The sequence below is a fragment of the Apteryx mantelli genome, chromosome 4, assembly GCF_036417845.1.
Source record: "Apteryx mantelli isolate bAptMan1 chromosome 4, bAptMan1.hap1, whole genome shotgun sequence".
In the NCBI taxonomy this organism is placed as follows: Eukaryota; Metazoa; Chordata; class Aves; order Apterygiformes; family Apterygidae; genus Apteryx; species Apteryx mantelli.
The window spans coordinates 29,660,565-29,676,225 of record NC_089981.1 but is presented as its reverse complement, the minus strand read 5'-3'; the positions used below and the strand labels follow the sequence as shown (position 1 = coordinate 29,676,225).

General features: G+C 36.5%; 1 protein-coding gene across 1 annotated transcript in view; it reads left to right on the top strand.

The window, feature by feature from the left end:
- SBF2 (SET binding factor 2) overlaps positions 1-15,661 on the top strand; it is a 281,893-nt gene that overhangs the window by 133,396 nt on the left and 132,836 nt on the right. The window contains exon 6 of the mRNA XM_067296115.1: positions 648-753. Within this exon, the coding sequence (XP_067152216.1) occupies positions 648-753 (106 nt within the window). The remainder of the gene's footprint in view (positions 1-647; positions 754-15,661) is intronic.

The following is a 15,661-nucleotide window of genomic DNA, read 5'->3' as shown; positions in this document are numbered from 1 at the left end:
ATCAAGATTATTTTCCAGTTACAGCTTTTCGGGATGTGCAATACAGAAGTACATTCCTCTTGATCCCATTTCCTGTCTCCCTCAAGGGAGGTATGTTCTTGTGCTACAAAGGTAACCAAAAGGGTAGTTCCAGTTTAATATGCCAAGCAGGAACATAGGAGTGGTAGAATTGTACTTTCTAACACGCAAGTGTCTCAAGGGAAAAATTTTTGGTCTTGTGATGGGGCATGAGTATGCTCATACTTAAAACATACATGCAAACAGTGCATGTTGAAGAACTTCAGTTACAAAATATTTTTTTCTCATTTGAATATTTTTTTAAACTATGCTTTTTCTATAACAGTTTGTTAATATATTATGAAAAATGTAGTATTCAGTGCCTTCAAAGAAATAATTCATAATTATTTAAGGATTTCAGTGGAAATGCAGGGAAGGCTCTATCGAGCTATACATTCAAGGAGCCATGTCATTGTCCTCAAATTATATTTCAGATCTCAGCCAAAATTCAGTAATTCTTACCAATTTTTAAACTTCTGTATGTAAAAGAAATGCTTATACAGGATGAATCACTTATCTGTATGACAGCAGTATGTTTACTCCATATAGATTAAATTTATACACATTTATTTTAAAATTTTATTCTACAGAAACTGTTTTCTTTGGGGGCTGGAGACCGACAGCTGATACAGACTCCTCTACATGATAGTCTTCCTGTTACAGGCACCAGTGTGGCTCTTCTCTTTCAGCAACTGGGTATGTCTATGTCTGCTTTGAAAAAAACTTGTTTAAATTACAGAATGAAGTATTTTCTGTTCTCATTCAGCTCAAGTCATGTGCCAGGAAAGCTACATGGTAAAATTAATTTCTCTTGAATGAAAGAATGAATGACTAATAGTGCTTTTATCTCCTAATCAAACATTCATATAAACTTTTTCTACATCCTGCTTTGGTAACATATCTCCAGAATTATCTAGTATCTGCAAACGTACTGTGAGCAGAAGTGAGCCTGGCCTCTGTTTAATTACAACAGTGTTCTGTGAAAAGATTCTGATTTTGTTTTCCTCTCTTGGATGCTATACAAACTCTGAACAAAACCAAGGAGAGTAATAATAAAACTAGTGTAACTGAAAATCAGTAGAAAAGATACCATGTACTGACATTGGTAACTATGTGGAATTCATATTATTTTGTTACTGTCTATTATTCCCTTTTTTTTTTTTTTAACCAAGAATATCTAACACAATTCTCATCAAATGCTATCTTGTTCATTACAATAATAACAACATTGTGTAACTGTCTCTTACCTAGGCACCGTGATACTAATCTCATGTCTCATTAAATTCTAACACTCTCTGTTAGTCTTCCTTCCCTTTGGTCTCTGAAGTTAACTTTGAAGTATGAACTCATAGCATCCATAGATAAGGGAAAAATCAGTGGTCTCTTCTCTGAGAGCTCTCAAGGTTAGTCTTAAGTAATCAAATGGCCTCAGAAAATGTGGTGGTATCCATTCTCCTTGTAAATAGGTCAAAACAATAGCAACTGCTGTTCCCTGCTGCAGCTAGTTGTAAGGCCTAATCATTTGGGAGTGTAGAAAATCTTCCAGGCACCAGAAGATTTCTTATCACTGGTTTGGATAAAATATACAGAAGGACCTGCTAAACTTTGTGTCACAGGAAGTAGTATGAGAATTAATAAGTAGGATGTCACCTACTACTAATAAGAGGTAGTTGTATACTTCATATATTCCCAAAAGAATATTATTTTTTCTTGATAGTGGTTTAAATTCAAAAACATGGCTGGTGTAATACGGATACTGCTTATCCTGAACCACAGTCCCTGAGATTTTATTTGGCTTCTTATATCAAGTTTTGTTAAGATTACTTTGAACAGATTGAAGACAATGGTTCAAACATGGAAAGGCCCAACAGCTTTTTCCCTCTTGTGCAGATGTAAAATATGGTATGAGGTACTGTAAGTATGGTGTGATATACCATGCAGTATGTTATACTTGTACTCTAAGTGCAGTAAAAGTATGGTAGGAGGTACCATAAGTTGAAGCAGTGTCTTTTGCACAATTGCAGTGAAGGTTACTGTAAATTCACAGTTTCAAAAATGTCAAAGAAGACAAGGCTTTTAGCCAGTGCTTAGACAGATTAGCTACCACTTCTTGTGACATTTGGCCTTTATGTGGCAAATTGGAATGTTATCATTTTATGTCACAGGATCAGTCTGAGAAAGACAACAGAGACAAATCATCTGAAAAATCATTGCCTCAGACTTGGAGAGAGAAACTGTGTGTGTACAGACAGTGGGCATGTAAATATGTATGAAATAACAGGGAAAAAGAAACTGAGAGGACCATATTTTCCTCTTGGATTCCTACTAAAGACATATGTACAGAGTGAGCTTTTTTGATTCCACTCATTGTGTCTAAAACTGAATTACAACACTTCCATATGAGAACGGAAAATTGCTTTCGCACACATGGTATTTAAGTCAGTATTATTAATCACATTTTATTAATGGGTAAATAGAGGCACATGGATATCATATAACTTCCGAGATACTACAGCAGAGTAATAGAGAGTTGGGAATGTAACCAGGACTCCTATATTGTTGTGCTAGCTATCAGCAAACCTTTACTTTTATTTTTTCGACATTGTGGAATTCTTTATTCGCTCATTTACCCTTTCCAGTATCTATACCCCTGATTTATTCTCTGCCTACCATTTCATCTTTCTTTTCCCATTCTCCTTTAGCCTTCTTGCTGTAAACAGTTTTCATGTTTTTGCTGCTCTTCTGCCATCTCTTTTTCCCCACGTTACAATGTAAATTTTTTTTTTCTTTCTCTTTGTTGGCTTGTAAGGAGTACAATTAAGAGTCAGTACATACATGTTAGCCAGCTATTCTTTCCAGGTACGCTGCACAGAAAGCGTGTGAAAGTCATCAGAAGGAGAGGGAGGAAGAGAGAGAGAGTGAAGGATAAACTTGCTCATTACTCACAGTTTTGGATAGTGACACTTCAGCTGGCTTGAAGGGGGGAGAGAGGCGAGTCTTCAAAGAGAAATTAAAGACTTGCATCCTGTTTCCCTGAAGAAATAGCTCAAGTCCACAGGAAAAGAAGAATTCCTGTCTCTCTCCTATTCTTTGGTGTGATGGACAACAGGCATCTTTAATTCTGCTTACAGCAGTAGTTGCTTGGGAATGGAGATGAAATAAGTCAAGGAACAGGCAAATGAATTTGCAGGTAGATTTCTTAGCGGCTACTTGAGCCCTATGCAAATGGGACTTACTTTATCTTCTATTTCTGACCACTGCTTTTTTTGCTAACATGCAACATTCATTTGGTTCCCAGCTGTGACCCCTTTCAAATTTCTTGGGTCTGAGTATCTGAGGATATACCAGGATGGTAGAATCAGCTTATATCGTCTAAGGATACAAATTAAAAAATGTTTGCAGTTGTATGGCATACATTGTTCTGTAGAACAGCACATAATTCCATTCACATGTAGGTGGTGTGTCTCACTGAAAGGACTATCATGTTCTTAAGACCAAGGTTTGTTAATGTTAAACTTCTGTTTGGATTTACTAAAACAGAGTTGTTAATATAGCTACATGGGTATGTTTGCAATGGATATTGAAGGCAAAAAGAGTACATGGAAATACGAACAGATTGTTTATGTAAATTCTCATTTATCCTTGCTCTTTATGTATCCTTATGAAGAGTTAAAGGCAGTAAATCCTGAAGGATGCAGTAAAATCTCTTAGCTCATCCCTCTGAAAAAGTTTTTTTCTAAGGTAAAGCTAATCCTTTACTCTGGAGATCATAGTTGAGCTTGGCAGAAAGCTTCTGTGCTGTTTTTAATGATATTTACGCTTCTGTCTGTTCTGTTTTTCCTGTTCCACTTGAACGGGAGCTTAGTGCATACTTGTCTCTACCAGCCTGGTCTAAAGCATTCTGCTTTTGTTACAAGATTCCAATGTCCAGTACGGTGTTTGGTAGGTAGTTTAATTACAGCTGCAATCCCGTCAAATGTCTGTGTTTAGGACACAAATATTGACTAATCCATTTGTCAAGTAACATGTTCAGTTGTTTCTCTTCTGGTACACGTCACTTAATCATATTTAGATGATTAATAGAAAATTGAAGAGTAGTTAGAAAAATATTTGGGAAAAGAATAAATCACCTTTTTAAAAATAACTCTTTACTTGAGAAGGATGGGCAGCAAGACAAAATTTGCCACTATGAATAGATACAAAACTAATTTCAACATTTATTTTGAGAAATATTGTGCAATAGTAGTCTCATCATACTTTTTCTGCTTGGCAGGATAACACTGTGTCAGAGGATGACCCTCCCTTTATTACCAAGTGCACAACATATCTGAAAATAAACCTTATTTTTAGTTAGGCATTAAACTGCATTCGGGAAAAACATTCCCAAAGGTTTTAAGCTTAATAATAGGGAACATCAGCATTTGACTTTTTAAATCATAGACACATTCTTTTTGTTTAAAAATAATTAATATATGGGAATAAAGTGACAAAAGCCAGGCATGTAGTTGGATCACTACACCTAAAAATGATTTCAGCAACAAGGATTAGCTGGAAAAACAGTAATCATAAGCTTACTTTTAAAGATGATCTGTGCTAACTAAAGGACTTTAGGACTCTTCTGTTTCTCTCTGTCCATCATTCAAATGGTAGATGTCCATAAAAGCTTTAAAATACATTATCCCTTTTCAGGCTCGAAGGCCATTTTTGTTGTATTTCTCTTTTTGTCTCTCTCACTTCACTAGTAACAATGCATTCCTGTGTTTCTACCTCAAACTCTTTTCATTGCTCCAAACTTAAACCCTACTTGCTTTCTCCATTCTGCTGGCTGTATGGTTGTGCAGCACTGACATATTCAGTCATTCATGCCTGAGACATACACCTCCATCTTCCTGATAGGCAGCTTTCCCCAGAGAAACTAAAACTAGAAATTATATTAGGGACCTGAAGCATGTACAGCAAAGCAAGAACCTCTGCTATAATCAGCACTTTTCATTTTTGTATGTTTCAAGGGCTGATGGCATGAATCACACAGCTAAGCTGAGCAAGACAATTATGAAAATTTGTTTTCCCTAAGACTTAGTATTTCCCCCTACTTGCTAAACAATCAAAGACAAAAGTTTTCCTTCCTTTCCTTCTCGTTTAGTTTCTTACCTGTACTGTTTTCCTATCCTATCATTTCCTTTGTTCCATTTAATTCGCCTGTGCTGTTTTTCCTTGTTGTATCTTTCATTCCCAGCTCAGGTATTTTCAGCAGAAGTCGAACTAGCTTTTCAGTGTTACAAATAAGGTAATTTTTAAAGTGGCAAAACGAAACTTTGCAGTAAATTCTACTTTGAGTCTTCTGAGGCAAGGCAAGGATGCTTTCAAATTCAGGAGTGTGTAGAATATAGAGATTAAATAGATGGAACAGGATGAAGATGAATGACAGTGCTAGGTTAAATCAGGTTGCTTGGTAGATTTGGCTTTCTTTTGTGCAGCCTATGGTGTAATTTCTTTGGAAATGTTAGTCAATCATACTTTCTTCATTATCCTTCAGGCTTTTTCCATATCTTAAAATTGTTTGGATCTGGAAATTGTGTGTATGCCATTAGGCATTATGTGGAACCTCTAGAACAATTGCTTTAAAAAATAATTTATTTAAAGGCTTCTGTGTCATTAAATATCAGTAATTTCAGATGTCAGAAGCGATTGATTGAACCTCTAAAAATTTGTCATAGTTGCACAAAATATTAGTACTAGACAATACATGTCTAGATGTGCCACTGGACATGGGGCAGGGGTGTATGGAGGTGGCAGAATTGATAAGCAGGAAAGTGCTTCAATAAAAGTGGTTTAAAATGCTCCACTGCAATATTAATTGTATTGGTAACATGTATTACTATGGCTAGCTATTCAGTTCCAAAATTCAAAACTATGAATTGAGACTGAGCAATTCAGCATAATCTTTCCTTTCTCCCTGCTTGCACGTTCCTACCTTTCTTTTGCACTAGAGTAGATACTCGTCTGATAACACAAGAGAGCTACTTATAAAAAAATAAATGAACCCGCAACACTAAGCAAGCAAATGGAAATGAATCATTTTCTACCATTTTTTTTCCATAGTGGGACTGTGATGGTGATAATTTTGATTGCTTTAAGCAGTCATGAAACCACAACCCATTATTGTTAGACAGTGATAAATGAATCAATTCTTCGTAACAAAAAGAGGGGATCATATATTAGTTAACATTTCTGTTTATCAAGTTATGTTGGTGGACTACCTAAGTGTAAGGAAGTAAAAAAACAAAACAAAACTGTATTTGCTCACTTTTCAGTCATTTGATTTGATAAAAATTAATGGAGGAAAGTTTTTTTTTTAATAATTTTTTATAGCAGTGAATATACTAATTGCTTCATGTTCAAAATATTTTGGGACGGGGGAAGATCTTATTTAATAATAACATTGTAATTTAAATTATTTTAAATGAAGATCCACAGCTTCATCTCTATTCAGAAATAGATATTTGTACATACAGAGGGATTTTAAATTGACAGACTTGCACTTTATAATTTTGATCCATGATGTAAAGCTTATTAAACACCAGATTTTTGTTATGATTCTGTTTTCGTGCCAGTAGCATTCAGCATACATTTTACTCTTGAGGACTTCAAATCTCTGCTTAGTCTGATAATTTAGCAGGTTCTGTCCTTGGTTCTTATAAATAATTCCTTTGAAAGCTGATGTCAGGGTCCCGAGTGCAACAACAGTCCCCCAGCCCCAGTCCAGGGTTTAGCTGCCAATGCTCAAGGTCAGCGTTGATGTGGCACAGCTGTGTAGCCTTTGTTCAGACTACTGTGGAAAGAGCTGTGTGAGAAGGAGCTGCGGGAAGCAGGGAACCTGGGCCCCTGGTCATTTGGAAGCTGCATTTTAGCTCAGGCCCTTGCCCTTGGTCCTTGCTTGAGTCATGTTGCAGCTACACTTGTGCCTGGCAATGTGCCTTGCTGATCCAGACCCAGACCCTCACCTGTGGACTTGACATCCTGGCTTAATCTTGGACCTTTCTCACGACTGTGGGCTTTCCCAGTGATAATTGAACTGTGGCTGACCCTGGCTACTGTCCTTGGACCTGACCTGACCCTGCCTTGCTGACTTGACTTTCTGGCTTGACCTAAGACCTTCCTCATCACCATGGACTCATCTGGCAATCTGGACTTTTGGCTGAACCTAGCTACTGTCACTGGCCCTACTCTGCTCATCTTTCTGAGGGTACTATGGGACTCCACCACTTGGTGGTGAGGGCACAGCCCCTGCCTGCCTTGTTGCCATGCTTGACTCCCACCTCCCCTTCCCTTATGGAGCAGTCTGCCATTGTTGCTCCCTGGCAGCTGATTCTTCTTGTATTTTCACTGTTTGCCTTCCAGAAGTCATGAAAAGGTGATATTTTGATATTACTTCTCAGTAATAAGTTTTGATTCCTTTGGTACTTACAATCAAGCTTTGTAAGAGATGTATTCATGCACCCTCAACATGCCTGGTATAGTTTGACCCAGAAGAAAAGATCTTTCTTGATCTTAAAACAGAAACTCTAGTCAGGCTTTCAGCATTCGGGAATAAAGCTTGCTTCATCTGTTAACAATCTTTCCAATGTGTTCTTGGTTCCCAATGCACTACCTCAAAAATTATGATGTGAGCTAAGAGAGCATAGTTGTTCATGTATCACAAAGATAAACATCACACCGTTTAGCAACTGTTGACCTATAGAGAATACAGAGAAATGATGTGGTGCAGATCATCTGTGATATTTTGTTTTGGAGCTGAGTACAGTGAAGCACTCTGAGTCAGTCTTCAGCACCATTAGGCAGCAGCAAAGTTCAGGAGATATACATGTGACATGCATTAACTTTTTTATGGGACTACAGAAACCTACAGCCAATATGGGAGTGAGGGGCGTATCAGTCATCACAGAAGGAAAAGAAACGGGTATTTTGCTTTCTCAGAGAAAAGAAAGATCTTGAAGTCTACAGACTCTGTCACAGGCAACTTTGGGTGCAAATTAGCAGACCAATTTGTATACAGAAAGAGAGCAGTATTAGCTGTGCTGTCAAACATAAGTGATTTGCAAGGCTGTTATGGTTAAATTGCATCTTATGTAAGGAAGAGGCTGAAACGTTTGGTTAAGTGTCATATACAGCTTAGGAGCAAGAGAACTTGAATGCTTGGGAGAAGAGTGCACCCCCATGGGAGATCATAAGACACTGCCTCAAGTACATTCTGTCATAAGTCCTGAACATACTTTCTTCTTCTGTGGTAAGGGAAGGCTTAAATACCAAGATGGAGATTTTTCAAGAATATTTGGATCCCAATATGCTGTGCCTTTTGCACTTCTGATTGCCAAGAGGAAGCAGAAGGGTGCAGATACTTTTCCTTTCGCAGAAGCACAACTGAACTGCTCAGTCTTATGCTTCTATGTATGGGTTTCAAAATCCTTTCTCAGTGACCCCAGAATTTGACCGTTGTCTTGCTAAGCTAGTGTAAACTTCTCACTGAGTTAATTGTAGCTGCTGCTCCTTCACGGATACTTTTAACTTTAGCTATTGCTGGTCTACGAGCTTTTTAGAATGTGTAAGTCAAGTAGAGGAACAGCATTTTGGACTACACAGTGCTGTTTGAGACAGAGCCCAATTGTATTCAAAGTATTTCATCTCTAATACTGTGAATGGAACTTTTCCAGTGTTCCTTCAGTTTCAGAAGCAAATGGAGTTTAACATACAGTAACTGAATGTGCTGCCTTGACTGTAAGACAAAAGATACAAGTTCTTCCATATAAGTGCTTCCATTTTGCTTTTTCAGTAAATTAGGTACACTTGGTCCATAGTTAAACACCGGGAAATTATTCAAAGAACATTAGGTAGGTGACAGAAGATAATGTGTGTTTAGGCTGCTTATTATTTCTATTTGTAATACTGTTAATACCTTAAATTAAGTTTTGCCTTTTTCTTTTTAAGCGAGATCAAAATGATTTTTTTTTCCTGTTTCACAGGTACACAGCTATATTGGGAATTTATTATGTATGAATTTATAGAAGTTACACTCTGCAGTCATGGTGAATGACAGGTGATCCACAGTAGCTTGCTCTTAGGGAAAGTAAAGCAGGTTGTCTTGCATGATCTGGCAATTTCTCCTTCATGTAGGGTTTGGCTGCCTGAATTACTTGGCATTTACCATGATGGAGGAGCTTGTAGAGATTTGTAAATAATTTATGTTGGAAAGGGCCTCTGCAAGTCAAAAGGTCAAATCCCACACTCTAAGCAGGGCCCACTTTAAAGTTAACGTCAGGTTGATCATGTGGACACTGTAGAACAACTGATGTTTAATAATGTTTGAAAGGTCAAGTACTTCTTCAAGTTGCGAGCAAAAGTATTTGAGAAACTCTCAGTTTTATGTCTGTAAATGTAATATTTTGGCACATGACTTAGTCTTCAACAGACCATTTTGATGCATAGTTCAATCCATGCCTGTTCAGCTATCTCAGAAGACCCCTGAGCCAGCAGCAGTCTTTCTTCTGTTTAAGCCTAGTGTTTTGCTGAGCAGGGGTATTAATGGCTACGTGTTAGTGTTTCTTCCCAGATGGTTTACTCTTCATAGCGACAGTTACTGTTTTATAGATTTGCACTCTCGTCTGATACTCTTGAAATAGTTCTAAGTCAGATGGATCTTATATAGAACTATGTGAAGATAATAGTAGGAAGTAGAGCCAGAACTGACTTGTTTTGTGATTATTAATTTTTTATGTTATATTTTGCATTTTATCCTTAAATTAAAAAAGCATTCTTTGTAAATAGCTTTGTCATTTCATATCATTTTCAGATCAATTTTGTAAGCTTATATAAAAACATTTAAAATGTAATTAATTATACCCCGATTATTAGAAAATACTTACTCATCAAAAAAGGGAAAAACTGAAATGTGATGTTCCTCAAATTGGCTAACTTCTGTGTTAGTTCATTTTTAAAGTGACAATCCCTGTAGGACATGCTATGCTTTACATTTTTATTCTGAATGAAAGTAAAAGTAGTTCTAATGCTTAAAGAGGAAAGTCTCCTTTAGAAAACATAAATCCAAAAGTAACCCAGAATCTGAAAAGAAGATATAAGCTGTTGGTCATGTTACTGCTCATACTGGCTTTTCAAGACTGCTTTTTTGAACAAATTATTTTAGACTTTTCATCTGGGTTTTATCCTTTTATTTTGCTCCATATCATAGATTGTATACATTATCATTTGCTACTTTTCATATCAATATTCATTATTTTGATCTAGACTATATGATAAATATATGTTAAGCACTCTCTTTGAAATGATATACAAGAGAAAGAACATAATGGAGTTAAAGCACTTGAACCTGCAAAATAACTTTAAATATGTGTGATAGTTAACTAAGTTCTATATAAACCATCTAAGTGCTCTTTATAAACCACCTACCTTTAATTTTTTTCAAGCAAATGTCTTTCAGCAGTCCTTACTTAAGTTGGTGGATTTTGAATAAAATAAAATAGATTTTTGTAGAAGTTACGAACTCTGTATAGGAAATAAGTTTAAGACTGTCCTGATACAATGGACCTATGAGGATGCTGAAGAAAGATGTAAATTGCAGGAACTGGAGAACAAAACGTCAGTAAAAATTTTTGAAGAAATTGATATGTAATTGTTGCCATCCCTTTTACTTGCTGTTGTCTCTCCTTTCAATCATTAACTGCTGGTGATAACAGATGGCTAAAGATTTTCCTCAAATAGATTGGGCCTTATCATTTAGAGAGCTATAACAAAGTTTTTACCATACTACTTTCACATTTTGGAGTTGAGAATGAAGGGATCTGGTGCTCTGAATACTCTAGCAGTGAAGAGATCCATGGTAATTAATGTATGTATGGTAATGCCCTTTTGGTGTTTTGGTCGTCTTAGGTAAACCTGAGGTAGGGAAATCATCAGTGATCTGGCTACTTCAGATTGGAAAAATGAAGTCCAGTGCATGACAACATGTAGTTTCAAAAGTCAGATTTAATGCATATGTCTTCCAGATAGTAATCTCAGAATTTGACTCATGGATGAAGCTTTTATTCTTATCAGAATAATCATAGACTATATGTATCTAATAATAGACAAGTTTATTTGGTTGTTTCCTTCTAAAATTGTTTTCTAAGTAGTATTGACTTCAGGAGACTTCAATGGTTCCTATATATTCTCATTCATATTAGATGTGCTTGGGTTCTAGCAAGTTTAAGATCTTTATTTTATACTCAGTAATTCCAGAGAAAGGTACTGATTCTGTGACAATCCCTTAGCTGTAAATTGCTGAAGGCTGGCAAAGTATCCTGGGAAAGTTTCACTGTATTTTTGCCCTATTCTTACACTAGTTCCTCAGAATCTACTGTTGGCCACCATCAAAAACAAAACTCTAGTTGAACCACTGGCCTAACCCAGTGAAGTAGCTGTTACATTCTTGTGTTTAAGTTCTTAATTTAGAAAAAAGCTCTCGTAATTAAGCCAGATCTCCTCTGGAATGTCGTGTGCATTTCTGGTCATGTAGAATTTCGTTGAAAAAAGATGAATTCTTCCTGGAAGAGGCATGGAGTTGGGTTAATACAGTAAGAAGAGGAAAGGAAAGTTTACCCTAATGGAGGTGAGGGGAGTATTGGCAGTTTAGCCTAGTTGTGGCCAAGAGAGGAGGTGTTGATCTAAATACAGTAAGGTGTTTAAAAAGGGGAAGGGGGGGGGGAAAAAACAAAAAGCCCCAAAAACAAGAGAGAGGGGAGGGAGTGGGAAGACCTGTTAAGACCTATTTAAGCTGCAGAAAATGATCAGCATGAAGAACAAATGAATGTAAAATGGCCATGAATCAATTACGGCTAGAAGTTAGATGATTTCTTAACTATAAGAGGAGAAGAATTCTGAAAGAGCCTTCTGTTATGAATAGTAATGACAAATGGTCTCACTCCATTTAACATGAAGCTTGATCAGTTTGAGATCACCTTTGAGATGGAGATCAATTGCGATTGTCTGATGTAGTCATGATGGTAAGGGGCTGGACTCTCTGACTGTTTATAGAACCTTCCAGGTCCATATTTCTAAATCCAGGATACATTAAAATACCCAGCATTTTTGCTTTTAATGCATTTGTTGATACTTTGAGGTATGTTTTCTGTAACGTAATAGTTTTCATTATTTTAATTCTGTTTTAGGGGAGATAGGGTGTTCAGCATCTCATGTATACCTTATGACAACAGAAGACTGTATTAAATTACAATATAAATGGGAAAAGAATTCCTTATTAAAAATATATGCGTTTTTGTATTGCTGGGAAATATTATGAAAGGGTCACTGCACAGTCAGTATGTTAGCTGGCTTCAGCTTGTTGGCTAAGAAAATCCCAGTGTCTTCAACACAGAGCTAGAATTGTTTGTATTTTAGTATTTTGCTTTGTTCAGAAATAACTTATGGGCAGCTGAACAATGAGATACTTGATTTGTGCAATGTTGTATGAATTGTCCAGATGCAGAGTTTTCAGTACTGTACAGTAGTACCTGTAATTGCAAGATGCACTAAGTTCAGCCTGTTCATGTGGTGCCCTTTCCACATCTCATGTTTGTCATGAGTCTTCATGATGTGAACCAGGGTGGTTTTGGCCCTCCTTCAGGTTGTTTCCAAACTTCTTGCCTGATTCACTCCATTTCTTTTCTTTCCATGAGATACCGTATATTATGAGAAGGAAATATGTATACCTTTTGTTGGAATTTAACTGCATATACAGTTAAATTAAATTATGGATGGCAGTTTTATTAATACGTGAATAACTCCTAATTGGTCTTTGAGTTTGATAAACTGTATACTCTCCAGCCTATGCAACCTGGCACCACATGCTGCATGAATGGATGTTGCTGGCTTGTGTTGTAGTTCAGTTTAATCCTGAGTGGCCAGTGAGCTGTGATTAGCTCTATAACCCATCAAGAGAGAATTAGCCATTCAAGCTTTCGAAGTAGTAGATTTATGTAGTCTGTCAAAGAACTAATAGATTACGAAGGGATTTGACACAGCATTTACTGCTGATGGGCACTTACTGCTGCAAAAACAGAACAAAAAGAAAGTATTCTTTTTGAAGCTACAGGAAATAAGGGGATATTGTGATCATGAATTTTGCACAGCAGCTCTTCTGCACTCCAAAATAACTGCACTTTGTGGGCAGTCACTGAGGCTTCATTTCCCCAGCAGCATAAACTGATTTATCTGACAGGCTGCAGATCCCATTTGTTTCTCCATTTCCAGTTGCATGGTCCTGCCATATCCCCTGTGCTGAAATGGTGCTTGCCTGACCCATGCAGAGCTATTTTATCTCACCAAGTTAACAGAAAATATTTGGAGGGATGGAAAGAGGGAAGGTCATGTTTGTTTTCTGTCCGCAGCCTCAGGTTATGGTTAAGTCAGTCTAATAGCTAACTGCTGCCATAAGAACAGCTCCATCCCCTCTTCCTCCCTATACTAGTTCTACCTTGAAGTCACCAGAGCTTTAATGCAGGTGAAAGAAAGCAGCAGTGCTCAAGATCGGGGAATGGCTGGGGAAATGGGGTAAGACTGTCCCTTTCGGTGACAACCATTAGATCAGCTTGTGATCAGCTAATGGCAAACTGCACCCTCAGTAGATGCTGCTTGTATTTTGACATTTGTTTGGCGTATGTGGATACACTGGGAGCTTTGTTTTCTGCCGGTATAATGCTGTAATGCCAGCCATTCATGGACAGGACTCTGAAATGTGGTGGCAGGTTGTGACCAGCTTTTCCTGTATTGTTCACTGTTTTGCAGAACCATGAAAAACATGACACAAGATGCTCACTTACTTTTACCCAGTCTGAACTTGTATTACTAATGATTTTTTAAGGAGACACATATGCAGTTGTTCACTGTAAGCAAATTATAAACCTCACAAAGAAAAGGTACCTAAGTAAATATTAATGTTAAAGAAACTGGAAGCTGTATATACAGTAAAGTCTTTTATTTGATTGGCTGGTTTTTTAAGAGGAAGCTGACTTTTCAAATATTAAAACAATACAATTATATATTGCTATTTGCTTTATAATGATAAAGTGAAAAAATTTGTTAAGTGAAAATTTTATTTGAGGTATTTGAGAAGAGAGTAATCCTAACAAATATTTTTTCTATTTATAGTAGAACCTTAAAAAACACCTCTCAGGAAGGTGAAAGGTGAAAACAAATAAATGTTTTCCAAAGATGAGAAAAATGTAAACTCCAGAAAACAAATATCTAATAAATAAACAAATAAATTTAAAAAGGTGAAGGAAACTTACCTTGCTTACTGAATCATATCTAACTTGGATCACGTTACCCTTCTTTCTGCTTTCAATGGTATGAATGCAGAAATACCTTTTCTGCTTATTCACAAGCAAACTCTGTAGCACTTAAACTTTAAATTTCAAAACTTCAGTGTTAATACTTGTATCAAAGAGGAGAAGAAAAAAAACTCTGAAGAGATTTCATTCCTTATATTTGTTCTTGTAAGATCATGCTTAAATTACTGCTAACGTAGTTACAAAAATAAGTTGTTTTTACATAGACATAGTATCTGAAATCTACGTATTGATTTCAACATTGCAAACTCATTCAATAAGATTTTTCTGAAGCTTTTTAGGTTCTTAACCCCATTGAGCCTCACTGATTGTCTGATAAGACGTGCTTTCATATTCACATTTTCTTCTGTCTGTTACATTGGAGAGGTCAGGGGCACAATTTCTTCTTCAATGTATTATATTTTGGCATACTACAGAATCCTAGCAAGTGATAATTCCTTTTTGTTCATTCATTTATACATCATTTATTTATTTCCTCATTCATTCATTCATTCATTACCACCAGCTTAGATTTTTTGGGTTGCCATATACCTTGCTGTTGGCTGAAAATGGAAAGAAGGCCAAAATTACATTATCTAATTAAAATAACAGTCATTAGTCTATGATTATTCCATATGGAAAACAACAGTTACATTTTCATGTGTATGGTATGAATATTTTCATTGCCACAGATCTTCTTGAAATTAATGTATTTTTAATATCTATTATTATGATTAATGAAGACAGTAGTTGGTTATTTTAACTTTTAACAGTTGTCGTTTGAATTCTCTATGTGCTGTGTTAGCCAATAACAATCTTCTTTACCCTGGCCCTCAGGAAAATAGTCAACTACAGGAACATTTCTTCATCCACTACAGTTTTGTTTAATTAAAATGGAAACAGAAACTAAGCTTTACATACTCTGGTGTGGAAGTACTCTTTAAAAAAAGAAAATCTTTGACATACCAAACAGTAAGGCACTGGTGTGTAATGGGTTCTTTACACAGTGGTATGAGTCAGGGGCATATAAGCCCTATAATTTCTTATATTTCCCTTAAGGAAGAACACAGTAGGTTGAGCAGCCATGATTTTTCTTTCTGCTGCCTCTTACTTACCCTGTTACTTAACTCCTCTATGCCGGTAGCTCAAAATCTTTCAAATTGTTTAGCAGTATGGACCTCTTTACATTTAACCAACATGAAGTCCCTTGCCCCCAAGACAAAACACTC